Source organism: Lynx canadensis, chromosome A3 (assembly GCF_007474595.2).
Source record: "Lynx canadensis isolate LIC74 chromosome A3, mLynCan4.pri.v2, whole genome shotgun sequence".
NCBI classification, from domain to species: domain Eukaryota; kingdom Metazoa; phylum Chordata; class Mammalia; order Carnivora; family Felidae; genus Lynx; species Lynx canadensis.
This window is the reverse complement of record NC_044305.1, coordinates 58,270,024-58,296,300: the sequence shown is the minus strand read 5'-3', so window position 1 is coordinate 58,296,300 and position 26,277 is coordinate 58,270,024. Positions and strand designations below refer to the sequence as shown.

General features: G+C 40.1%; 2 protein-coding genes and 1 non-coding gene across 4 annotated transcripts in view; 1 reads left to right on the top strand and 2 right to left on the bottom strand.

The window, feature by feature from the left end:
- Positions 1–2,756: 2,756 nt before the first annotated feature.
- On the top strand, positions 2,757–20,887 carry CNOT11 (CCR4-NOT transcription complex subunit 11). Its single transcript, XM_030310379.1, has 7 exons — positions 2,757–3,405; positions 6,256–6,420; positions 14,733–14,885; positions 16,514–16,716; positions 17,970–18,172; positions 19,576–19,672; positions 19,752–20,887. Exons 1-7 carry the CDS (start codon positions 2,880–2,882, stop codon positions 19,947–19,949), a joined length of 1,545 nt encoding a protein of 514 aa, XP_030166239.1. The 5' UTR covers positions 2,757–2,879; the 3' UTR covers positions 19,950–20,887.
- RNF149 (ring finger protein 149) overlaps positions 18,868–26,277 on the bottom strand; it is a 35,654-nt gene continuing 28,244 nt past the window's right edge. The window contains exons 7-10 of one of the 2 annotated variants that reach the window (XR_003967735.1): positions 25,076–26,170; positions 23,740–23,884; positions 22,139–22,281; positions 18,868–19,923 (exon numbers count right to left, since the gene is read on the bottom strand). Coding sequence is in view for 1 of the 2 variants with exons in the window: in XM_030310380.1 (XP_030166240.1) it covers positions 26,127–26,170 (44 nt within the window). In the remaining variant the exon portion in view is untranslated. Of the gene's footprint in view, positions 19,924–22,138; positions 22,282–23,739; positions 23,885–24,925; positions 26,171–26,277 lie in introns of those variants that run through there. The other variant, XM_030310380.1, reaches the window with a different exon arrangement.
- Positions 23,548–23,662, bottom strand: LOC115511377. Its single transcript, XR_003968038.1, has one exon. It is a non-coding gene; the product is annotated as a small nucleolar RNA SNORD89 (small nucleolar RNA).

The following is a 26,277-nucleotide window of genomic DNA, read 5'->3' as shown; positions in this document are numbered from 1 at the left end:
AAGCTATTGTTCCTCTCTTAAAAAAAAATTGTTTTTTAATGTTAATTTTTGAGACAGAGAGAGACTGAATACAAGCGGGGGAGGAGAAGAGAGAGAGGAAGACACAAAATAGAAAGCAGGCTCTTTCTGAGCTGTCAGCACAGAACCTGATGCGGGGCTGGAACCCATGAACCATGAGATCATGACCTGAGCCGAAGTTGGACGCTTAACCAACTGAGCCATCCAGGCGCCCCAAAGCTATTGTTCCTCTTTACCCCAAACTCTGTGTTCGCATTGTCTTCTGGCCCGGAAGCAGAGAGGTTGTTTTGGAAAACATAATCAGTGAAGGTGAGGTCCTACTGGATTAGGGTGGACCCTAAATCCAATGACTGGTGTCCCCAGAAGAAAGCCATGTGACACACAGATGCACGGGGAAGAAGGCTATGTGTCTACAAAGATGGGGATGGGGCAGCTATAAGGCAAAGGATGCCAGAGACTGCCGGTAACCACCAGAAGCTCGGAGACAAGGATTCTTCCCTAGAGCCTTCAGAGGGAGCACAGCCCTGCCAACCCACACTTTTATTTTGAACTTTTAGCCTCCAGGATGGTGAGGAAACAAATTTTTATTGTGTGAAACCACCCAGTTTGTCATTATTTGTTGCCAGGAAACTAATTCAGGACCTGAGAACTGTTTTCAGGGAACATGTAGGAAACTCTGGATATCATCTTAATTTTGAAAATGATCCTGATGGGGTTTTCGGGTGATGGTGGGGTTCGGAGCTGATGGCCAAGAAAGAATTCTCGAAGACGTCTTTGGCGCAAAAAGGTGATCTTATTAAAGCACGGAGACAGGACCTGTGGGCAGAAAGAGCTTCACTGGGGTTGTGAAGAGTGACTGATTACATAGTATGAAGATGGGGGAGGTAAAGTCAAGAGGAAGTTTATAAAGGTATTTCTATATGCTAAAGAAGACTCACAGATTACTGGAGGCCTAGCTAATGTCAAGCTAAGGTTGTTTTTCCCTCTAGCAAAGCGTTGACTTTATGACAGTAGGGAGTTCCTGGACTTTAGGCTATTGGTAAGATCCTCCTTTTTTTGGTAATTGTATCAGTTTAACCATTTGTTTTCTGTACTTTCCTTTGTTCTTGGGCAGTCTGAAGTACCTGAGGAATCTCACACGTTTCCCACCTGGTGGGGTGTGTGTGTGTGCTAGCTTGTGCCCTCAGCTTGCTCTATAGCTCCCTCATCAGTCCTACGAAAAGAAAAGTATTTAGTTCTTTTGGTGGTGGTGATGGTGGTGGGTAGTATGTTCAAATATTTTGAAACATCTTTAAAGAAAAGTAAAACCTAGATATATGTACTGATTGCTATTACAAAGAGAGCCCAAAATGCAAAATGGCTCAAACACAGTAAGGTTTATTTACCACAGTAAAAAAAAAAAAAAAAAAAGAAAATGAGAGTATTTTCTAGCTAATTTGAGTCAGTTTCCCAACGGTCCAGGTGTTAGCAAATAGTATTTGCTGCTGTTAGAAATGTTTTGGCAGGATCTTTCAAGTGGACAATCTAGCAGTGGATTGCAGCAGCCTTCATAATTTGCATACCTGGTGACCCGGCCATTTCTCTTCCTTCAGTTTTACTTGAGATGAAGGTGGTGCCTAACTAGATGATTCTTGAGTTGCTATCATTGTGTAGTGCAGACCGGATTTCCCTAACCTGCCTGGCAGAAATCCCTTAGGATTTCGTTAAGTCTAGGGAGGGGGCTGGGCAAGTCTGGGGAATACCACTGATTTCAGCCCTGAGTTCACATTAGTCACCTGGGGAGGTGTTTTTGTTTTTTAAATACTTGGGCCGTCATCTTTGGGGGCTGGTGCTACCTTTTTTTTTTTTTTTTAATTAGAGAACATTGTCAAGAAAGCTATATTTCTTTTTTCTTTTTTAATTTTTCTTTAATGTTTATTTATTTTTGAGAGCGAGAACAAGCAAGGGAGGGCAGAGAGAGAGAGACAGAATCTGAAGAAGGCTCCAGGCTCTGAGCTGTCACTGCAGAGCCCTGGGCAGAGGAGGGGGTGGGGAGACTGGTGGCTCCAACTCACAAACTGCCAAATCATGATCAGAGTTGAAGTTGGATGCTTAACGGACTGAGCCACTCAGGGGCCCCTGGAGCTACCATTCCTAAAGTTTCCCCAGCGCCTTACAACGCACACTCAAGGCCAGAATCAGAGCCTTAGGGCAGAGAAAGCAAAAAGTCGCATAACAATTTTGTACATGAGTATTAACTGGAAAAATTTTCTCAATATCCTGTTAAAATAACCATGTACAAAAACTCAAGTGCAGTAAGATTCCATTTGTGCAAAAAAAATGTGAGACGAAATTAACTTTGGTTATGAGAAATGTCCTTGTTCAGTTACTTGCACTTAAACAGTTTAAAATCATGAACAATCACGTATGTTATATTAAGAAAACCATTTTGAATCTAAGACGCATTTTTCCACACGATAACGTGGCCCACGGTCGTCGGAACCGTTGGCTGCCGCGCACTGCCCCGGGAGCTCCTAGGAGGTCAGCTTGGGATCGCGGAAGTGCAGATCTCGCCCCCAGCGCCGGGTGGTCCCACGGCCGCTAGAGGCCAGAACCCCGCTGGCCCGCCCCTCCCGCAGGCCCCGCCCCCGCTTCCGGCCTCTTCACCCTTCCCACCCAGCGTCTCCGGATCCTCTCCCTGGCCTCGCTCCAGCGGGCCTCGCTTTCGCTCGGCGCTGCCCCACCGCTCTGCCGCTGTCTGGCTTCTCCGACGTGTTTTGTTTGCGACGCTGTCGTGTAACAGCGCGCTTTACGGCCGTGGGGACGGGCGAGCCGGCGCCAGGGCCGCTCCGGCCGGGAAGCAGGGCAGGCGGTCGAGGTTGATGCCCGGCGGCGGGGTGAGCGCGGCGTCTGGCCGACTTCTCACCGCCGCGGAGCAGAGGGGTGCCCGGGAAGCGGCGGGGTCGGCGTCCAGGAGCGGCCCGGGAGGCTCCGGCGGCGGCGGCGGAGGCGGCAGAGGCGGAGCAGGCGGCCCCGGGCCGGGCAGTGGAGGCCCGGGGGGGCCCGCGGGCAGGATGAGCCTGACCCCGAAGGAGCTCTCGAGCCTGCTGAGTATCATCTCGGAGGAGGCGGGAGGCGGCAGCACCTTCGAGGGCCTGTCCACTGCCTTCCACCACTACTTCAGCAAGGCCGACCACTTCCGCTTGGGCTCGGTGCTGGTCATGCTGCTACAGCAGCCGGACCTACTGCCCAGCGCGGCACAACGCCTCACCGCGCTCTACCTGCTCTGGGAGATGTATCGCACCGAGCCTCTCGCCGCCAACCCTTTCGCCGCCAGCTTCGCCCACCTGCTCAACCCCGCGCCGCCCGCTCGCGGCGGCCAGGAGCCCGATAGGCCGCCCCTCTCAGGTACGCCGGGGCAGCCCGTCCCTTCCGAAGTCAGATGTGCGCTGTGGTTAGACTGGGAACTTTCCACCTATCCTTGTGCGAGTTCATCCGCAAGTGACATTGTCTCCTTTTGAAATTGTCTGTCCTCCCCCCACCCCCCCCAAATATGGAGAATTACAGATTCAGGGCACCGCAGATTATTCCTCTCAACTGTACAGGCCATGAAACCATGCAGCTGAGTGGGGCTTGAGAGTTTTAGCAACTCAGTCGCGCTTCATTCTTGTTAAGCCCGTTTGAGATGTGTGACGTTGTAACTAATGACACCCCGCTCCTGGTTTAAGTCTCAGTCAAGTAAATAGAACTCGTTCAGAACTCGAAGTTGTTGGGCGGAAATAGACATTAAACGGCGTTTAAGGACTTTGCAGCCACCTTCGTTGGTTTGTTGCGTGTCCTGGGATAATGTGATGGGAGCAGAAGATAAAAGGTAGTCTCAAATTTACGGCCTAAGTTAGGAAACGCATGACTACTGGACGTTATGTAAAATATATATTGGTGCAGCATTGGTGAGATCAGATCTGTGGGTTACATTCAAGGCTGCCTTTTCTTTTTAACTCAAAGAGATACCTTTTGAGACGTGACTTTGGGAGAAGACTCAGCCAGGAAAGCAGAAGGGCACAGAGGGGATGGTGATTAGTGATAAGGGTACTTGGAAGACTAAGACAGAGACCAGTGTACTGGGGGAAGCAGGTAATTAGAGGTGGGAAACAGTTTGATCTTAAAGTACTCAACCTGTGAGAAAATGAGCAAAACACGGTGTGGGTAGAGGCCACTATACAGGGAGTTAAAAGTGAAGGCAGTGGATTTTGAAGTAATACCATGAAGTTTTTCATGGCACAGGAGGGTTTCTACGTTGCAGGCCACTTGGTGTTCATGCGTGGCACCCCCTTTGGATCTAAAACATCCTCTAGTTGGTTTCCTGCAGTGCTCTTATGTAAGAGGGAAAACTTTGTGTTGGATAAGATGCCCTTTTAGGGTACTAGTTCTGAACTAGGCTTTCAGGGAGTTCCAGAATGCCCAGAAAGCAATGGAACATATTATGGGTTGTCAAAACCTACCATCCTAAGAGTCCCTTAGCAGAGAATGGGGACATCGTGGGGTTTATTCAGAGAGCCCTTTGAATTCTGAAGGCCAGGTTAGGCATAGGAAGGATCACTTACGTCATTCTCAGATGTAGTGAGTGTAAACCTAGATGTAGACCATAGACTGCATTACTTTTATTAAAGCAGGAATGGTGCTTAAATGGACAATGGAAGCTATATCAACACCAAGACTTATATTGTATGTCTAGGGTGAACATCTAATAGATATATTTTTGTAAAGTTTTTCAGATGATTCAGATTCAGAGCTAGGTAAGTAAGATGACTTCTCTTCACTCAAGCTTGCAGTCTGGTTGGGGAGACATAAATGTAGTCATAACCAATGTAGTAAGAGTTGTATTATGTCACATATAAAATGCTTGGTAGCAGAGAGGAACAACTACTTGTGTGGCTGGAGACGTCCTCAGAGGGAGTGATGTTTTTGCTGGATGGTGATTAGAGGTGGAGTAAGGGGTGTGTGTGGGGGTGGGGTGTGAGGGAAGGGTGTGGCCCTGTCAGGTACTCTTAGAGAGCTGGATATATTGGATGTTTTGAAATCAGGACTCCTAAAACCTGGAAGATTTTGTGCAACTGGAATGTAGGATATGTGGGTTGGAGGGGAGAGATGATATTTGGCAAGTGGGTCAGGATTAGATTATGAAGGGACTTAAAATGGTGCAGAAGTTTGGGTTTAATCCTGTGTAAACAGGTTAAGTATTGTGAGCATATGTGTACATAAAAATATGACTAGGTGGTAAGTGGGAGTGTGAACTGGGTGATGGGTGGGCAGGAGTCAAAACTGGGAGCTGGGGAAATTAGGAAGGCTGACCTGTAGTTCAGGCAGGAGAGGAGAGGAGGGGTCAGAGAGGAGGGAGCAGAGTCTGGGGACAGTGCCCCTGGGGAATGGATGAGGCTTGGTGAACCACTGGATATGGAACAAAAGGGGACAGCATTTGGCACGGTGGGAATTTTGTAGCTTCACTGTTTTTTGAAGCAGGTGTGAGAAGTGTATTTGCCCTGCTAATGATGTTTCCTTGTCTCTTCAACCTGTACAGTTGCAGCAGCAGAAGAAAAAACATTTTTTTTTAACCTTATTTATTTTGAGGGGCACCTGGGTGGCTCATTTGGTTGTGTCTAACTTTGACTCAGGTCATGAGCTCATGGTTCGTTAGTTTGAGCCCTGAGCTGGGCTCTGTGCTGACAACTGGGCACCTAGAGCCTGCTTGGGATTCTGTGTCTTCCTCGCTCTCTGTGTGTCCTTTCCCTGCTCACGTTCTGTCTCTTTCTCAAAAAATAAATAAATGTTAAAAACTTATTAGAGCACAAGCAGGGGACAGGCAGAGGGAGAGAGAGAATCCCAAGAGGGTTCTGCGCTGGGGCTCTATCCCACAAACCATGAGATCAAAACCTGACTGAGCCACCCAGGCGCTCCAAGAAGAGCATTTCTGAGCACTGTAGCTTTTTTGTTTTTGCTTGCACGTGTAAGCTTTAGCCTTTGCATGTTGGAAATACAGGTAAAAAAACCTTAAGTTTCATTGATATTGCCACAAATAGAATTTCAAATGACATATTTAATTACATTTTCATAAATGTATGTATTTGGTTCACTGAAACTTAATTTTGTTTTTAAAAATAAGTGAATGGAAATGGCAAGTAGCAAATGCTAATTTTACCAGAGTCAAGTTAATTTTAAAAAATAACCATTGGAGAAATTGTTATACATTTCTGTTTACAGGATTTTTACCTCCTATAACTCCACCAGAAAAGTTTTTTCTTTCCCAGCTGATGCTGGCACCCCCAAGGGAACTCTTCAAAAAAACACCTCGACAGATCGCATTGATGGATGTTGGAAATATGGGCCAGTCTGTGGACATTAGTGGGCTTCAGTTAGCCTTGGCTGGTAAGGAGGAATCAGTGGTTTGGGTATTCTTGTGTGGTAGCACAAGGCCGCCTTTTTTTTTTTATGAGCTTCTCCACTTAAAATGAAGGTCTTTGTAACTGTGCTAAAAGCTTAATAACTTCTGTGAAAAACAGCTTCAGTACTGGATCCTTGTTAATATGGCACAGAAGTTCACTCTGAGTTTTCACCTGAATTGATTGTGTTTCCAATTTAAGAAGAATGCTGGATAAAATTTAGTCTGTTTAAAAATTTTTTCCTGATGTCAAAATGATCTACAGATTCAGTGTAATTTCTCTTAAAATCCCAACAATGTGTTTTTCAGATAGAGAAAAACCCACCATAAAATTCATACGAAATCCCATGGGACCCTGAATAGTCCAAACAATTTGTCTTGGCACCCTTGTTGAGAATCATTTGACAATATATGGAAGGGTTTATTTCTGGGCTCTCTATTCTCTAATAATTGCTTTGCCTGTCTGGATTCTACTATACTTCTGATTACAGTAGCTTTGTAGGAAGTTTTGAAATCAGGACATATGAAACCTCTGCTGTGTCCTTCCTTCTGTTTCAAGATTGTTTTGGCACCTTCTGTGTTACATGTGTAAACGAATGAATGGGTTTTCTTGAAGCAAAACCATGTTGTAATAGAAAATAGGGGGACTTTCTTGATCGGGATGGTCAGAGCATCTCTAAGTAGGGAAGGTAAGAAGAGGCGCCTTTTGTTTAACTGCTCTCAGCAAAAATATGGATGAATGGGTCTTAACCACTTGAGAGTGATTCATTAGGGAAATTCTAATATATAGGCAAATTTTTGAACCCTTGATCTTGTGATTGAGCTGCAGTATTAATTAATTTTGACAGTTTCCCATCCTTCTTAGATTTAATGCATCTGTGACATTTGGTTTCTTACATAAGGTGACATTGTTCAATAAACTCCTTTTTCCTTGGAGCATTCTGAACCTCTGAACCTCACTTTTTAACTCCTGGGTATCAACAATATAACAGTGGTTATTTTCTGAAACCAAGAGAAATCTTTTTAAGCCTTTTAAGATTGAATGTACACAAAAATACCTATTGATCACTAGTGCTGGATACAGTCTATTCACAGAAATAAAATACAGTTTTGAAAAGATAATGTGAAAGCTGGGTACAGAGGTGATAGGCAATTATAGTCACCTTACCTTCAGAAGTGATAGATATTCTGAGGGTTCTAGTTTTGTATTTAATCGAGTGAGAATCTGATTTCCCTTGCAACTTAGGATGACTTGAGTTAGTTTGTGAGAAAGTTTTAAAGTATATCAAGCCCAGAAAAGAACACGTTAGTCTTGAGAAAATTGGGCACAGTGGCTAAGCTTGCTGCTTGCTGTCCCCTACCCAGATTGAAGATGTCCTAATCCATTCATTTTTACAAGTACCAAAAAACAAAAACAAAGTGATGCACCTGTCTTCTCTGGAGCTGGCTACACACAGATGATCTTTGCAGAGACCCTCAATTCATAGGTCTTTTGGTAGGGTTCATGGACCAGAGGTGTGTTTATGGAGGATGCCTTTGCATTTTCTTTTAAACTTTAAATAAACAAGCAGACAAGTTAAACAGAAGTAACTATAAGGGGCACTTTTACCCTGTTAACAATGTCAGTATTCATTTTAGAGGTTTTATTAGAAATTCCTGACAACTTGCACTTACTAGTTTACCACAAAATGTGCCAGTTTAAACCTTTTCCTTGCATTTTGGTCAAGAGTATGTTAATTTTTTGTGCTTTAGTAATCTGAGATGAGAAAATGGCATCTCAGGATAATTTTAATTAGCATTTTCCTTGAATGAGTTGAACATGTGGTTACAGATCTAAGGCATCTTTCATGTCTGGCCATTTTTCCATTGGATCGATGGTCTTTTATTAACACTGGTAGCTCTTTATGGAATTAGGAATTTAGCTCTGTGTTTTCAAAATTACAAAATCTGAAATACATAATTTCATAAAACCAGCATGTACATTTTAAGGAATTATAAAGTGACCTTGGAGCAACCATTATCTAAGTTCAGAAATGGAATCGTTTCAGGATCTTGTGGCTCCCTATGTGTTTCTCCTACTCGCTGCTCCCTTTCTTCCCCATCACTAACCTGACTTTTGTGATAATCATTCATGATTTACTTTATAGCCCTCCAAACTGTGCATGCCATAGTTTAACTTCGGATGTTCTTCAACTTGATGTGCATGTGGAATCATACAGTGTTCTTTTGGGTGTGGGTTGTAAGATAAATCCATGTTGATGACATAATGGTAGTGGTTTCTTTATCCATTTTACTATTGATGGACGTAGTGTTGCCATGAACATTCTGGTACATTCTCCTAGTGTACATATGAAAGTGTTTCTTCTAGCAGGAAAGATAAGCACATGTAAAACTTTACTAGCTAATGGCAGATTATTTTCCAGATTTTGCTGTGCCATGTTTCATTCCCATTACCAGTGTGCAAGTTACGTGACATTATCTACATCTGATAATTTCAGATGTTAATTTTTGCTAATCTGGAGGGGATCCTGTGTTTTGACTGATTTCCCCACCCCCTGTCCCCAATGGAATTGAACATATTTTCAGATGTTTATTGACCATCCAAGCCTTTTGAAATAAAATGCTTGTTGAAGTCAGCCCATTATTTCTTTTTTAAAACACTGATTTGGCTTTTTTTTTAAGACATTAAAGTATAGTTGACCTACAATATTACATTAGTTTCAGGTGTACAACATGGCGATTTAACAGTTCTGCACATTTATTCAGTGGTCATCATGTTAGGGGTAGTTACCATCTGTTACCATAAAAAGTTATTGCATTATTGACAGTATAACCTACGCTGTACTTTTCATTCCATGATTTACTTAAAACTGGAAGTTAGTACCTCTTTATCCCCTTCACCTATTTTGCCCATCCTCCTCCTTCCCTCCCCTCTGGCAACCACCAGTTTTCTATCTTTAGGAGTCTGTTTCTGTTTTTTTTTTTTTTTTTAATTTGTTTCATATTTTTAGATTACACACAGAAGCAAAATCATATGGTATTTGTCTTTGTGTGTCTGACTTATTTCATTTAGCAGAATAACTTCTAGGTCCATCCATGTCACAAATGGTAGGATTTCATTCTTTTTTAATATTCCTTTTCACAATTCTCCATTGTGTATATATATACCACATCTTTATCCATTCATCTTTTGATGGACACTTAAGTTGCTTCCATATCCTGCTATTATAAACAACGCTGCAATAAACATAAGCGTGCCTATGTCTTTTTGAAATAGTGTTTCTGTTTCCTCTGGGTAAATATCCACAAGTGGAATTACTGAGTCCTATGGTACTTCTGTTTTTAGTTTTTGAGGAACCTCCATACTGTATTCCAGACATGCTGCACCAGTTTACATTCTCACAGTGCACAAGGGTTTCCTTTTCTCCACATCCTCACCAACATTTGCTATTTGTCTTTTTGATACTAGCTATTCTGACTGGTGTGAGGTCATACTGTGGTTTTGATTTGCATTTCTCTGATGATCAGTGATGTTGAACATCTTTTCATGTGTTTGTTGGTCACCTGTGTATCTTCTTTGGAAAAATGTTCTGGTACTCTGCCCATTTTAAAGTCTGATTATCTGGGTTTTTTTTTTCCCTTGGTGTTGTAGTACTTTATTTATTTTGGATATCAACCCTTTATCAGATACATCATTTGCAGATAGCTTCTCCCATTTATTAGGTTGCTTTTTTATTTATGGTTTCCTTTGCTGTATAAAAGCTCTTATTTTGATGTAGCCTCAGTTTGTTTTGTTTTGTTTTTTTCCCCTTGCCTGGAGAGACCTATCTATAAATAAGTTGCTAAGGCCAATGTCCAAGAGTTTATTGCCTATATTTTATTTTAGAAGTCTTATGGTTTCAAGTTTTATATTTAGGTCTCTTATCCATTTTATTTTTGTGTATGGTGTAAGAAAGTGGTCTAGTTTCATTCTTTGCATGTAGCTGTCCAGTTTTCTCAGCACTATTTATTGAAGAAACTGTCTTTTACCCCAATCATATATTCTTGCCTCCTTTCTTGTAGATTAATTGGCCATATAAGCATGGGCTTATTTCTGGGCATTCTATTCTGTTCATTGATCTGTGTGTCTGTTTTTGTCCCAGTACTATACTATTTTGATTACTGTAGCTTTGCAGTTAGTTTGAAATCCAAGAGCATGATACTTCCAGCCTTGTTCTTCTTTCAAAAGATTGCGTTGGCTATTTGGGGGTCTTTTGTAGTTCCATACAAATTTTAGGATTATTTGTTCTAGTTCTGTGAAAAATGCTATTGGCATTTTAATAGGGATTGCATTGAATCTGTAGATTGGGTAGTATGGACGTTTTAATAATATTTGTTCTTCACAGCCATGAGCCTGGCATGTCTTTCCATTTCTTTGTGTCATCTTCACTTTCTTTCATTAGTGCTTTATAGTTTTCAGAGTGCAGGTCTTTACCTCTTTGGTTAGATTTATTCCTAGTTATCTTACTGTTTTTGGTGCAGTTGTAAATGGGATCGTTTTCTTGATTTCTCTTTCTACTACTTTGTTACTAATGTATAGAAATGAAGGGGCACCTGAGTGCCTCGGTTGGGCGTCCAACTTCGGCTCAGGTCATGATCTCGCGGTGCGTGAGTTTGACATCTGCATCGGGCTCTGTGCTGACAGTTTGGAGCCTGGCGCCTGCTTCGGATTCTGTGTCTCCTTCTCTCTCTGCTCCTCCCTGCCTTGTGCTCTGTCTCTCAGAAATGAATAAATGTTAAAAAAAAAAAAATTAGAATGCAACAGCTTTTCTGCACGTTGATTTTGTATCCTGTGATTTTAGTGAGTTTATCAGTTGCAGCAGTTTTTTGGTGGGTCTTTTCAGTTTTTCTATAGGTTAGTATCATGTTATCTGCAAATAGTGAAAATTTTACTTCTTTCTTACCAGACTATTTTTTTGTCTGACTGCTGTGGATAGGACTTCCAGTACTGTGTTGAATAAAAGTGGTGAGAGTGGAAATGCCTGTCTTGTTCCTGACCTTAGGGGGAAGCTTTCATCTTTTCACCAGTGAGTGTGGTGTTAGCTGTGGGTTTGTCATATATGGCCTTTATTATGCTGAGATTTGTTCCCTGTATACCCATTTTAGTAAGAGTTTTTAATCATGAATGGATGTTGAATATTGTCAAATGTTTTTTCTGCATCTATTGAGATAACCATATCAGTTTTATCCTTCATTTTGTTAATGTGTATCACACTGGTTGATTTGTGAATATTCAACCGTCCTTGCAACCCAGGAATAAATTCCACTTGATCATTTATTTTTGTTGTAATCTTTATTATTTCCTTCCTTCTGCTTTTAGGTTTTGCTCTTCTTTTTCTGGCTCCTAAAGGTGTAAAGTTCGGTTGTTTGAGATTTTTCTTCTTGAGGTGGACCTGTACTACTATAAACTTCCCTTTTGGAGCTGCTTTTGCTGCATCCCAAAAGTTTTGAACTTGTGTTTTCATTTCCATTTGTTTCCATGTGCTTCTTTATTTCCTGGTTGGCCCATTCATTGTTTAATAGCATGTTATTTAACCTCCATGTATTTGTGGTCTTTCCAGTTTTTTTCTTGTGGTTGATTTCTAGTTTTGTAGCATTGTGTTCAGAAAAGATGCATGGTATGACTTGATCCTTCTGAATCTGTTGAGACTTGTTTTATGGGCTAATATATGATCTGTTCTGGAGAACGTTCCATGTACACTTGAATGTGTATTCTGCTCTTTTAGGATGGAATGTTCCAGATATATCCATTAAATCCCTCTGTTCCAGTGTGTCATTCAAAGCCACTATTTCCTTATTGATTTTTTGTTTAGAGGATCTGTCCACTGATGTGAGTAGGGTGTTAAAGTTCCCTACTATTATGTATTACTGTCAATTTCTTCATGTTTGTTAGTATTTGCTTTATATATTTGGGTGTTCCTATGTTGGGTGCATAAATATGCACAATTGTTGTATCTTCTTGTTCGGTTGTCCCTTTTATGATTATATAATGCCCTTCTCTGTCTCTTGGTACAGTCTTTGTTTTAGTCTAGTATGTCCTGGGGCACCAGGGTGGCTTAGTCAGTTAAGCCTCCGACTTCAGCTCAGGTCACAATCTCGTGGTCCTTGAGTTTGGGCCCAAGCCCTGCAATGGGCTCTGTGCTTGACAGCTCAGGGCCTTGGAGCCTGCTTCAGATTTTGTGTCTCCCTCTCTCTTTGCCCCCCACCACACTTGTGCTCTGTCTCTCAAAAATAAACAAACATTAAAAAAATTTGTGAAAGTCTACTTCGTCCTGTATAAGTATTCCTCCCCGCCCCCCCCCCATCCATTTGCATGGAATATTTTTTTTTCTATACCTTCACTTTCAGTCTGTGTCTTTGGATCTGATGTTTGACATCGGACATGTCTCTTGTAGGAAGTATATAAATGGGTATTGTTTTTTAATCCATTCAGTCACTGTCTTTTGACTTAAAAGTAAATGTGCATTTAGTTCACTTAAAGTAAGTATTCATTGATATGTATGTTTTGCCATTTTGTTAGTTTTCTGGTTGTTTTTATAGTTCTCTGTTCTTCTCTTGCTCTCTTCCCTTGTGATTTGATCCCTTTGTTTAGTATTATGTTTGGATTCCTGTTTTTTATGTATCTGTTACAGGTTTTTGGTTGGTAGATACTATGAGTTTTATATATAATATTCTTTGTATATACCAGTCTAAAGTAAACTGATGGTTGGTTAAGTTTGAACATTCTGAAGGCACTATATTTTTACTCTCCCACCTCACCCCTGGCTCTGTATTTTACGGATGTATTGTATGTATATGTATGTATACATACATGTATATATTGTCATATTTTACATCTTTTTATTTTGTGCCCCTTATCTAATTATTATAGATATAATTGATTTACTACTTCTGTCTTTTAACCTTCATACTAGCTTTATAAGTGATCTACTACCTTTAGTATGCATTTGCTTTTACCAGTGCATTTTTTTTCTTTTCATAATTTTATTCTAATTATGGCTTTTTCTGTTTCACTTATAGAAGTCCCTTTAACAGTTGTTGTAAGGCTAGTTTAGTGGTGATGAACTTTAACTTTTGTCTGGGAAACTATCTGTCATTCAATTTTGAGTTCTAGCGTTGCTGGGGTTAAGTACTCTTGATTGTAGGGTTTTTACCAGCACTTTGAATATCACGCCACTCCCTTCTGGCCTGCAGTTCCTGCTGAAAGAACATCTGATAGCCTTTTGAGGTTTTCCTTGTAACTGTGCTTTTCTCTTGCTGCTTTTAAGATTCTCTTTTATCTTTTAATTTTTGACATTTTAATTATGTGTCTTGATATGCACCTAATTTTTGACATTTTAATTATGTGTCTTGATATGCACCTTCTTGGGCTCATCTTGTGTAGGGTTCTCCGAGCATCTTAGACTTGGCTGGCTCTTTCCTTCCCCACGTTAGGGAGGTTTTCAACAATGACTTCTTCAAATAAGTTTTCTGCCCCTTTTTCTCTTCTTCTGGCACCCGTTATAATACCTGATGTTGTCATAGAAATCCTTTAACCTATCCTCATTAATTTTTTTTTTCTTCTTGCTGTTGTGCTTGGTGTGTTCCATTACCCTGTCTTGTAGATCGCTGATCCTTTCTTTTGCATCTGCTATTTATTCTCTAGTTTTCATTTCAGTTATTGTATTCTTCAGCTCAGTTCTGAGCTTATTCACTTTTCTCCCCGGTCCACTGTGAGCATCTCTATGACCATTACCTGAACTCTTCATCAGGTGGATTGCTTATGTTTCCTTTAGTTCTTTTCTGAGGTTCAGAACATATTCTTCTGTCTCATTTTGTCTGACTCTGTGTTTCTATATATTAGGTATGTCACTTACATCTCTTGGACTTGAAAGTAGTGGCCTTATATAGAAAATGTCCTGTGGAGCCCATTAGTTTAATACCCCCTGATCACCAGTCCGGCACTATGGATATCCCTTGTATGGGCTGTATGTACCCTTCTGTTGTGACTGGTCTGCAGCAGATGGGGATGCTCTGGTGGGTGTGGCTGCCCCCCCCCCCCCCCCCCCAACTGGCTGAGAGTGTGGTTGCAGCTGCTGCTGGCTTATTGGTGGGTTTTGTAGCTCCTGGCTGATTTGTATTGGTGGGGGAGGGGGGATGTATCTATATTCTGAATCTAGCCCTTTGTTCATATGTTGCAGACAGCTTTTCCCAGTTAGTTTTTTCACTTTCCTTGTGTTGCCCTCAATTTAAAAATGTCTCTTATTTTACCCTTTTTCAGAACGCCAGTCTGAATTGCCAACCCAAAGTAAGGCTAGCTTCCCTAGTATTCTCAGTGACCCAGACCCAGATTCTTCTAATTCTGGATTTGACAGCTCAGTTGCCTCTCAAATCACAGAAGCTTTAGTCAGTGGACCAAAGCCACCTATTGAAAGTAGGTATATTACTTTTTTGTACTTGGTTTTATTTTACCAGCATCCTGAGACTTTTGGTTTTCTAAAACATGGTGTTACCTTTGTTGCTGCTTAAACTTGAATTCAGTGAGACACTTCCCAGTTATAGTGTCTTGTAGAACATAGTAGTGATGGTCTGTGTTCTTTAATAAAATTACATTTCAAGTTTTTTTATCAGCATTCCTGAAGATACAAATTCTGATTTTACTGAAATGAGTCTTCTGTAATTTATTAACTTTTGTATTCAGGCTTCTATATGGTTTTAGTGATGAAGGCATGCTTTATCCTTAGGGATAAGAAAATGTTCTCCAAATTATAGTGTCACCATGAGTTTAAAACTTACATGACTTTAATGCCATTATTAGATCTTTGACATAAATGGGTTTAATATTTGAAGTCTAAGCTGAGCACAAGTGTGCCTGACAGCCCCATGGCACATACTGGTTTTCATTTAATATTTGCTTACTGTGTGTTGCGTAAGCCACCAGAAAAGTATGTGAAAAGCAAATCAGATACGGAGTCTGGCTAAACGTACGTACTTCATGGGAGTGTTTTCATTATCATATAAGTAGTGCTTCTCCTGAGGTGTTAAAAGTTTTTTCTTTTTATAAGTGGTCTGAAAAGAGATTGAGATGCTAGTCCTACTAGATGTAAAATGCTGGATGTAAGTGAAGAGAGAGTAGAAGATAAACTGGTGATTCTTAGCCAGAAAACCTTTTCAACATTCTCAAATTTGGCAGGGGCTAGGACCAATGGTCAGAATAAGCCATCTGAGGCCCTGTGTGGAAACCAGAGTGAGTTATGAAATTTGTTCAGCAAAAATCCCAGCCAGCATTTATTTTCTTGGGCTTATAACTTAGGGTTCAGTCTTATTTCATACAACAATTGAGGTAGAGTCACTGCATTTTCCTATTGTTGTTTTACTGTTCTATGAAAATGAATATGGTATTTGTGAATTCAGGGGTTTATGAAAGTCTCTGGATTCATTTGGGAATGTCAAGCCAACTGTACTTTTTTGTTCCCTGCCATTTTATCTACACATAATTTGCCACCTCAACATTAGAAGATGCAAAGAAAAAACCACAAATAGTAGTGCTGAATAAAATAATAGTAATTATTCACTACTACTGAATAAAATAATAGTAATTAATGGGGCACCTGGGTGGCTGAGTCGGTTAAGTGTCTGTTGATCTCAGCTCAGGACTCGATCTCAGGGTTGTGAGTTCAAGCCCCACGATGGGCTCTGCACTGGGTGTGAAGCCTACTTAAAAAAAAAAATACCGGTCACTAAGAATAGGAAGAGTGAGATCAAGTAGCATTTCATTTTTCCCATCAGAACTCTCACCAGTATGTGAAGTTGTATCCTTTTGCTTCTCAGTGGTGATCATGCTTGAATTAAAAATCATCAGATCATGGTAATGCCTTCATCTCTCCTGAAAAGTAGATTTGGGCTCTGGAATAATAATGTTGTATCAGTGTTTCATTTTGTTGGCATTCTGAATAAAACCCTGACTTTCTATATCATCTCTGCTTTGGATTTTGAAGTCTGCAAGTTTTATCATGTTATCTTTATACAGATGCGAAGCAAACATTCCTACTCTCGTTACAGGCCATTTCCGGCCAGAGTTTATTCGTCCACCACCTCCACTCCACATTTGTGAGGATGAGCTGGCTTGGCTGAATCCAACAGAGCCTGACCATGCAATTCAATGGGACAAATCAATGTGTGTCAAGAATAGCACTGGTGTGGAGATCAAGCGAATAATGGCCAAAGCCTTCAAAAGCCCCTTATCTTCTCCTCAACAAACACAGGTATGTATTTATTTGTAGGTGTTTTATTTTAATCCTTCACATGATAAATGACCAATAAAATGATCCTGCCGATAGGAGCCAGCAATAAGAATGTTTTGGATCCAAGAAGTCTTGGATCTCTGGAGCTTTGTTCTGCCCCTCCCACTCTGGTCATTTTACGCTGGTGGAAAAAGACTGATGACTCAACATGTATCAACACTTATTTGGGCCCATTTTGACTATGGGAGAGGAGGGGTAGGATGGATCTCACATTTTTGGCATTTTGCATATGTTGTTACATTTGCTGGACAGTAACTACTGAGGGTAAGTGAGATTAACATCTTATGGAGGAAGAAAATGAGACCTAGGGAAGGTAAGCTAGCCACTGTCACACAGCTGGTTAGTGGTGGATTTGAGATTTAGAATAGCCCCTGCTATTCTTTGTGTAAGACTCCCCTGGGCGGGGAAAGGCAAGGATACCTGGTGGGTGGTTTCTGTTTGGTGAATTTTACCCAGCTTTGCAAACTTAAACAGTGGAACTTGTGAGGACATACTGACACTTCCAATCCAGTTTACCACTGAAAATGTTACTTTCAGAGTCAAATAACAGCTGTTCGTAGTTCACTTTGTTTGCTAGGCCATCCTAAAACACAGTCCACTGTGGTATATGCAGGCAGGTAGGGGAATGAACATAGAGAATTTGTAAGAAAAACCACTTATTTGGCAGAACTGCTTTTGAAGGTATTTATTTAGATTGCATCACGTGAGTAGGGCCTGAACTGTACGGTCCTGCCGTGAGGCACCACAACAGGGCAGCGATCTCCTCCCATCATGCTTCTCTCCTTGAGTGTCTGCTCTCTGCCTGGGCTGCACTCTTTCCCCTGTTCTCAGTTCTTTGTGGTCTGTACTTTTCTGGAGAACTGGTTGGCAACTAAGATAATTTTTGGTTATAACAGAGGATAGGAAAAGCCTACAAAGCTGTTAAGGATACTGTTACAGTCCACACAGCATTCTATCCAACCAGACCATACTGAGGCTGGTTTAATGCCCTGGAAAGGGATCACTAGCATTTTTAGTCTTGAAGGTGTCTGCATTTTAATATCTTCACAGCTTAAATGTAAATTTAAAAATTAATACAAGATTATGATGGGTTTGAGGGAAGAAATTTACCAAGTTGGTTCAATGTAGATTATTTTATAGTTTGGTTTTGTAGGCAGGAAAGAGAATATTTGACTTAAGAACCTCTCTCTTTTTAAAAATTTGGTTGTATTTAGCTCCTGGGTGAATTGGAAAAAGACCCCAAACTCGTTTATCATATTGGCCTCACTCCAGCCAAACTTCCAGACTTAGTGGAAAACAACCCTCTAGTTGCTATAGAAATGCTGCTGAAGTTAATGCAGTCAAGCCAGATCACGGAGTATTTTTCGGTTCTGGTCAACATGGACATGTCTTTGCATTCAATGGAAGTTGTAAATCGGTAAGTTTTTATACTTGATCGGGTGTGGGTGGGTGGCGGGGGCGATGTGAATCTAGATCCTGATTAAATGGCCAGAAGGCAAAAACTAGCAACAAATTTTTAGTTGTTTTTTTTTTTTTAACCTTCTTGAAATTGTACTGAAGGCTGCCCTTTTAAGCTTATCAGCCAGTAAGAACTAAGTAATCACAAGTATGTGTACAGGAGTGTTCTTTCTGGGGTGGGAGAGAGAGGAGGCAGGCATGAGGCTTTCAACTTTATTTTCTGTCATTGGCAAAACTGGTCAGCTGTTTGTTGAAAATACACTACTGTGTGTCTGCATTCTCCTGTTCAGGCTTTTCCCTCCAGTGCAGACTCACTTCCTTCTGGGGCTGCTTCTGCTCCCGTCCTTGGACTGACTGCCCTCTCAGTGCCAGCTTTTTCCCCTTCACTATGTTCTTGTAGCACTGTTTTCACCAGCTATTTGGTATTTAGTCCAAGAATAACCACATCTTTTTATCAGTAGTATTCTTTCTAGAGAATAATTTCAAGGATGAGGTCTGTTCCTTGTGCCCGCCCCCCCCCCCGCCCTTCTCCCCCTCTCCCCCCCAACCTCAAGTGACCACAGCACTTTTCTCAGAGCACTGGTTCCTTGGTGCTTTATGGGGAAAGGTTCTGTAGTCAAAGAAGTTTAGAATTCCTTTTGGAAATTCATACTGTATAGCTAGCATAGCATACCTTTATTTGAACATGGAATTCCCATCTTTTTGTTTTCCTTAAAATATTCCACAGAATCTTTCGGAAAATACCACCTTTCCTCTTGGAGACACTAATGTGCCACCAATGCCTTCTGTCAACATTCCATCCGGATCTCTACCACCATGTTCCTGAATGTGCCACACTAATCCCAGATCCCAGCTTTTTCTCACATCACTTGCTAGGTTATAAGAAATACTTCAAGGTTTCAGTTTTAGGCCACTTGACCTTTTAAGGCTATTCCTGTTTTTTCATTTACACTGCTTTTTGCAAACCCCTCATTTTAGCCCTTAATTATACTTATTAAAAATTATACCTTCTTGGACCTACCACCTTGCACAGCACTTACATGTAATTGAGGTTTAGTTAACGTTACTTACTAGAGCTTGAAGACCATTAACTACAAATTAGGATTCAACCAAGAACACAGAAATGTGGTGTTCAAAATTATGAGTAATTTTCATGTGTAATGTAATGCTAAGTATAGACTTAACAAATGAAGTGCCATTGACTAACAAAGTGGGTGACTCAGGCTTATTTGCATAAGTATGTTTAAAAGTAGGTAACTGATCACCTATCAGAAATTTTGACTAAATGACCAAAGAGGAATTTTATATTTTATGGGTAACAGTGTTTTGTAACAGCCCTAACTTTTTAACTTTCTGAAACAGACTCACTACAGCTGTTGATCTACCTCCTGAATTTATTCACCTTTACATATCAAATTGCATCTCTACTTGTGAACAAATTAAGGATAAATATATGCAGGTAAGTAGCAGAGATTTTTGTACATTTTATAATACCTGCCAAGAAAACGGGTACACTAAATTTGCTTTCTCTTTTTCAGAATCGTTTGGTGCGTCTTGTGTGTGTCTTTCTCCAGTCCTTGATCCGTAACAAAATAATTAACGTGCAGGACTTGTTTATAGAAGTGCAGGCATTCTGTATTGAATTCAGCAGGATACGAGAAGCCGCTGGCCTTTTCCGATTGTTGAAGACCTTGGACACTGGAGAAACACCTTCCGAGACCAAAATGTCAAAATAGTACCTCATCAGAACCACCACATTCATTATTCAGCTGTATTGTGACTTAATTTTTAAACTGTTAGAACCCCGAGTGGATTGCTTGGCCTAATGCATATAAACACTACTTTATCTACTTAAAGCAAAATTTTCCCTTCCTGGATGACTTTTTCCTTGAAATGGATTTTTGGTAAGAACTTAGAAAAATGTGTCTATTTTGGTGTCTTTGCTGATGATTAGGATTAGCAGTTATCCAAAAAAAGTTCCTGCAAAAAAGTAGATGCGGTCTTTAGCACTGTAGAACCAAGGTGCCTGTTTTTGTTTAAAACACAACTTACAGGCTACTGATAAATCAAGAATCCCAGTTTTCTTAAGGTTCTGATATTTTAGTATTTAATGAGAGTAAATGAAGACATTCTTAAGAATTTGTCATACTGCCCTTGAGGTGAAATCAGTTAAAGTGTTTTTGAATCAAGGGGCAAACAGAAGTTTGGTCCTTGAACCCATTTATGCATATAGCCCTTACCGCCTCCTGAAGCACAGTTTGAACCAAGGAAATGCTTCTAGCTTTATCCTTTCTTGTCATGGGGACTTAATAGACAACAGAATACATGCATTCCTTGGACCTCTTAGAAACATGGAAACTCTTAGAAACCTTTTTTGAGACTATAATAGCTGGTGTAGTGTTCTGTTTTTTTCCTCTTGAGCTGTTCATTAGTTCTTCAGTTCTTAGTCTAAGATAGTTATTTTCTTGTTTAAAGGAAAAATATTAGTCCATGTTTTGGGAGATAACATCACCACTGAGGAACTGTCATGTACAGTCTGTACCCTGCTGCCTGTGCTAGGGCAGATGACCTGTTTGAGACATAGGAGGACAAGGTGGCTGGCGTCATGTGGGCTGTTATCCCTCATTTAACTTTGGACAACAGTGCCTTACATTAAAGTTTTTTATGAACTGTATTATGTGTTTTTTTTATTTGAAGAAAGCATGAAAAATTCCTCATTTACTGAGGTACTTCCAAAGCCTGCTCTTTATAGGGAAGTAATCTATATTCAACAGGAATTCACCTTCCAATTTAACCCTCAGCGAAAGTTAAAGGAAACCGAGCCTACTGGTTTAAAGAGGAGTTTCAACCTTATAATACCAGCAAAAAAACAGTACTCCTAGATTTATAAGAAATTTTATGTCTTATGTAATCTTATGAAAGTAAGGTATTTATAAATGTATTTGCTTAAAGGAATTAAGAACCCAAGCCAGTGTACTAGAGGAATGCCTTTAAGACATCCAAAATGATAGTAACAGCCTTGATTTCCATACCTATAAGTGGGCATCACTGTTTTACGTTATTAGATGTGGGAATTACTTCCAAAAGTACTTCCAAATACTTCCAAAAGTATTATTGAGATACTTCTGGGAATGGCAAAGTTTGGACGACTGTTGGAAGGGCTCCAGGACCTACTGATTCTCTGATAACGTTGAACGACACTGGCCAACAGCACTATTAACTCATGCCTGAACAAAGCTTACCTAACATGTACTTTCTCTGTAAGGCACATCAGCTTTCATGTGCTGAGAACAGGAGACAACACTATGCTTGGGGGCCATTTTAAACTGTAAAATCACCAAGGTACAAAATTTTGGAAAAGACGCTAAATACATAGTGGAGAAGGATACACTGTTGACACTTTGAGAGCTGAAACAAGAAGGCAGAGTGTCCTCTTACTAAACCTCAATTGGAAAAAGTGTGTCACATGCCTCAAAATTTTCACTGCACTGTACGTGTCCACAAAGGACTTGCAAAAAGCACTGCCCATCCTGATGTGAGGGTTACAGATAAATTCAGTTGGTGAATTTACAAATTCTAGACTCTGCAAATAGACTACTGCTAAAAATTCCAAGATCACACTATTGGTGTTTACTTGAAAGAGGAAAGATTTCCAAATCTAAATAGTTAACAAAAAACAGTAGTTATATTTAGGGAACATTTTACCCCCCTCCCCTCCCCCAAAAGTGAGTCAGGTTCACATTTAACACCAGCCGGGCTCTGTGCTGACGGCTCAGAGCCTGGAGCCTGCTTCTGACTCTCCCTCTCTCTCTGCTTCTCCCCTGTTCACTCTCTCTCTCTCTCTCTCAAAAATGAATATTAAAAAAATTTAAACACCAGCAAGAGGTTCTTCATTAAACATGTTTAAAAGTAGAAGAAAGTTTACCTGAAATCAACTATAGTCCTGGGATTCAGTAACTGTAATCAACTTTTAAGTGTAGTTCAATTGACTGCCATGTTAAAAATAACATATCTTGAATTCTCTGGGTTTTCTAGTTCCGGTTTCTAGTTGTATTATCTTCAAATCACCTGTAAAAAGACAGCACTAGGTTACACCATAGGGTAGAAAGAAAAAATGCTTCAAAATTAATCAGATCCCAAGATACAACTACTTTAATTCTTTTAGCAGTGTTTATACATTTAAACAACTCTAAAGAAACAGTTATCACTCACCTTTCTTACAGAGTACACACTTTCCCACAATTTTAAGTGGTGTGTACCACTACTTTATCTTGTAATGATTCTCATGGAAAGCGATGGCTCACGCGCTTAAATAATATTTTGAAGGGCAGCACTTTAGCATTTTAAGGATATCTGGAAAACTAACGCATATTTTTACGTATTCTTTAAAATTCTTGCACACTCTACCTAGGTACTAAGACCATTTTGTTGGTTTCACTTTATATCTGGTCTGTCGTTTTTATGCAATCACTACTGTTCTGATCAGGAAATCCATCCCTAAAATGCTTCCAAAAACACAGTCCTGGGATCCAATACCTATGCAGCCAAGCCCCACGAAAGTGCTGGTGTTCTCAGGTTTCTCATTAGCCCATAATATACAAGCTTACACCTCTTCAAAAAAATGGACTGAATTAATGTGATCCATCTACCTTTTTCAATTTACAACTTCTACTTTGCTGTTAGAATAAAGGCAAATCTAGCTAAATGGCTGATTACACTGTTGAAATTTCACTTTTGTAAGAATTACGTTAGTATCTTTTAAAATGAAATGTTTTTAAAACTTCAAAAGCGAAATTAACTGGGAAAGGCGTAGGTGGCTTTTCTAATTGGTTGTTGCATCACAGAAGCACAGCGTATGTTATATATAAGACTCACTTTGGTTCAGGCCAGCATCCTGTGCTTTGTAAATCACAAATTGGGTTACGCTGAGCTCAAAGAGACTGCTTTTGACCAAACATGTAATTACCTCAGGTTCTCGTTAATAACATACACATACTGATTTAAGCTCAGCCTTCACTGAGCAAATAAACTTTAATGTGCTCAAAAGAAGAAACTTGCCAATTAAGCTATCCTCTTGGGGAATTTGGTTACACTGGGTATTTCATCCCAGTGGGAACACACCTGTTCTTGAAGGCCTATTTCTGTTTCTGATTCTAGCAGTCCCTGATGCAGCAAGTAGACTGCAAAGTATGTAGACAGGTATTTACTACTCAATTTAAGATCCAATGCCTTCAATTCACTGATTATTTTTTCTTCTAAAATATCAGCTCTCTTTGGGAAGAGCAGACCCCTCTGAGAAAGCCTGCCCAAGTGCAAAGCTTCAATCCTGAGGTTACTGAGGTCAGACCAGTGATTCGCTTCTGGAGATTTTGTCATCGTGTGCCCCACAGAGAGCAAACTGCTGATGGGCACACTGCAATTCGGCCTTTTATTGTCATCACTCCTCAGTGACTGCAGGAGACAAGCTCTCAGGAGAGGCTTTTTATATTCAAGATCCCCCAGACTTCAGCATGTGAGGAAGTTTACCTGTCCAAGGTGCCCTGTTTTTGCACATCTCCTCCTGCCCTTTGTGGTGTTCTAGCGGGAAACCCAGAAGTAGCACCTGGGCAGGTGGCTGACAACAGTGCTTCACGTTCATGGTCAAACTGCTTCTTTCACATGCTGCCTGGGACTTTCAAAGTTAAAAAAAAAAAAAACTTTCTACAGTAATTGTGAACAAATGGCTTTTATGACAATTGTTAGTGGGAACATGATTACTGCCATAAATATGACTAACCTTAAACCAAATCTCTCTGGTTTACCCTTTCTTCATTACATTCCCATATTCCGAGTAGCATTTTACCAATTTCATGTCTCAGCAAACATTCTGCTAATATTTGACGCTTTTCTATCATATTTATATCTAAAAAAAAAGCCTATCAAAGGAAGCTTTCAAAGTGTTGCAGTTCTCTATTTTTTCTTGGTAATTCCTTTCTCTGCTATTAAAGACATGTTTCCAGGGGTGCCTGAGTGGCTCAGTTGGTTAAGCGACTTTGGCTCAGGTCAGAATCTCACTGCTCTGTGGGTTTGAGCTGCTGATAGCTCAGAGCCTTGAACCTGCTTCGGATTCTGTGTCTCCCTCTCTCTGCCCCTCCCCCATTCATGCTCTGCCTCTCTCAAAAATAAACAAAAAAATTATTTTTAAAGACATGTTTCTGCAGATGAGACCAGACCACTACAGTTCTTCCCATCTCTTGAATTTGCAGTTTAGTGTTCAAACGTTTGAATTATGGAAAGCTGTATCTGATAGCTGCTAATGAAGAAATCATACTTCTGTAATTATCAAACAATTTAGCTTGATCTGTCATGATATTCTTTTTAAAAGTCTGCTTCATTGGATACTGGAAAGAATTATTAATTAAAGCATGTCTCCCAAGTATGTATCTTAAAATACAAACAGCAAAAAACCTACTTGGTACAGAATCAAGGACATACTTTCCTATTTGCAATGAACCACAAAGATAATGGCTATTAAGGAAACCTACTTTGAGGCTGTCAATGAGAGCTCAAAGTCAGTCAACTTTTCTACTTCAGTAGCTCCTCAAGTTGAATCTGGCCACAGAATTTACACCAGCAAAACTGTTTACTCACCAAATGTTTCACTATGAGTGGCTAAAATCCAAGGGCAACAAATAGTTTGAAGGAAAAAAAAGAAAACAGAGCCATACAAAACTTAGATGCAGCTGTTAAGAATGAATTCCTTACATTTTTTAAAACTCCAAACAGACCTTTATTTTTACTCACAAAATAAAGATACACACAACTAGCTTAGAAGCAACAAAGGACAACAGTTTCAAGTTTTAAAAAAATAACTCTCCCTCACCCTCCTCAACTTCCACCTCCAAGAAGGGAGAGGAGAGCAGAAAGTGTGCGTTTTTACTTAATAATTTTATAAAATTTAAGAGTGCAGTCTCCAAAAGCTTTACATTCACCTGCCGCTTTCAACCTACAAGTGAGAACAGCCAAGAATAAAAAGGATAGATGATTACACGAGATCATGATCTTTAAATCAATCAAGTAAACTGCTTACTTTGTAACAGAAACAAAGTTCTCCATCCTTTTAATTGTAAAGATTAAATTGTAGTTGGAACTAATACAGTCATCATTTACAAAAAACTCTGCCTGCTCGATTTCCTTAAGGCAATGAAGAACTTACTGCTCATGTGTGATGAAGGATCTTAGCTTTTCATTTGTAGAAAAAATGGACAAATTTCCCTCTCCTTTAAGGTATCACAAGCAATTAGGGATTAAAAAGGGAAAATGCAAATCCTAAAGTCACCTAACGCTTTTCCTATAATTCCAAAGAGAGAACAATGAAAAGGTGTTCGTAGGTTTCAAAGTCTATATAATAACATGGAGGTTTGAGAAAGCTGTAGATTTCTCAGATCTCATTTATAAGTTTAATGCTCTAGAAAAGCCTTTCCTCCAAGGAAAACTCGTGATCAATAACTGAAGTGAATTATACAATTCCACTTCCACTAGTCTAAATTCAGTTGCTCAGTCTAAAGCCATCCTTGAGAAACAAAATCCCATTTGTACAGTACCGTGGTAGCTAGTCTAGTAGTATTCAGAAAAACCTCCCCCTGCCACCCCCTTTAGAGGGCCTTCCTAGTGGTCTCCTCTGTAATAGTCCAAAACAACATACTGTTTATCATAAATGATATATTTTAGTAGATAAATATATTAAGACTAATCAAAACATCTCTTTAAGAATAAAATATCTTAGCCCTTTGTGTATCAAATCAGAACCTGAAAGGTAAAAGAATGTACATTATTTTCAAATATACAAACTATGTGCTGAAGTAAAAAAAAAAAAAAAAAGTCCTTTAATTGAAGTCAATGCTCTGTCCATGACGCGGTCACCAGGACGTGTGCTAGGAGACGGGCCTTCCATGTTCAAGGTCGCTCCTGCCCATTTCTACAATGAAGCAACAAAAGCCAATGTCAGCCACTTAGCATATTCTAAACTTCAATTACAGAAGCACTGTGACTCATTTGGAGACTATAATTCAAGCAACAAATTAC

Excerpts from the sequence above, each read along its gene's own strand:
- CNOT11 (XM_030310379.1), top strand. The coding sequence starts at position 2,880 with ATGCCCGGCGGCGGGGTGAGCGCGGCGTCTGGCCGACTTCTCACCGCC. Across the intron at positions 14,886-16,513 it reads ACCAAAGCCACCTATTGAAA|GCCATTTCCGGCCAGAGTTT; the intron begins GTAGGTATATTA and ends CTCTCGTTACAG. Across the intron at positions 19,673-19,751 it reads TTAAGGATAAATATATGCAG|AATCGTTTGGTGCGTCTTGT; the intron begins GTAAGTAGCAGA and ends TCTCTTTTTCAG.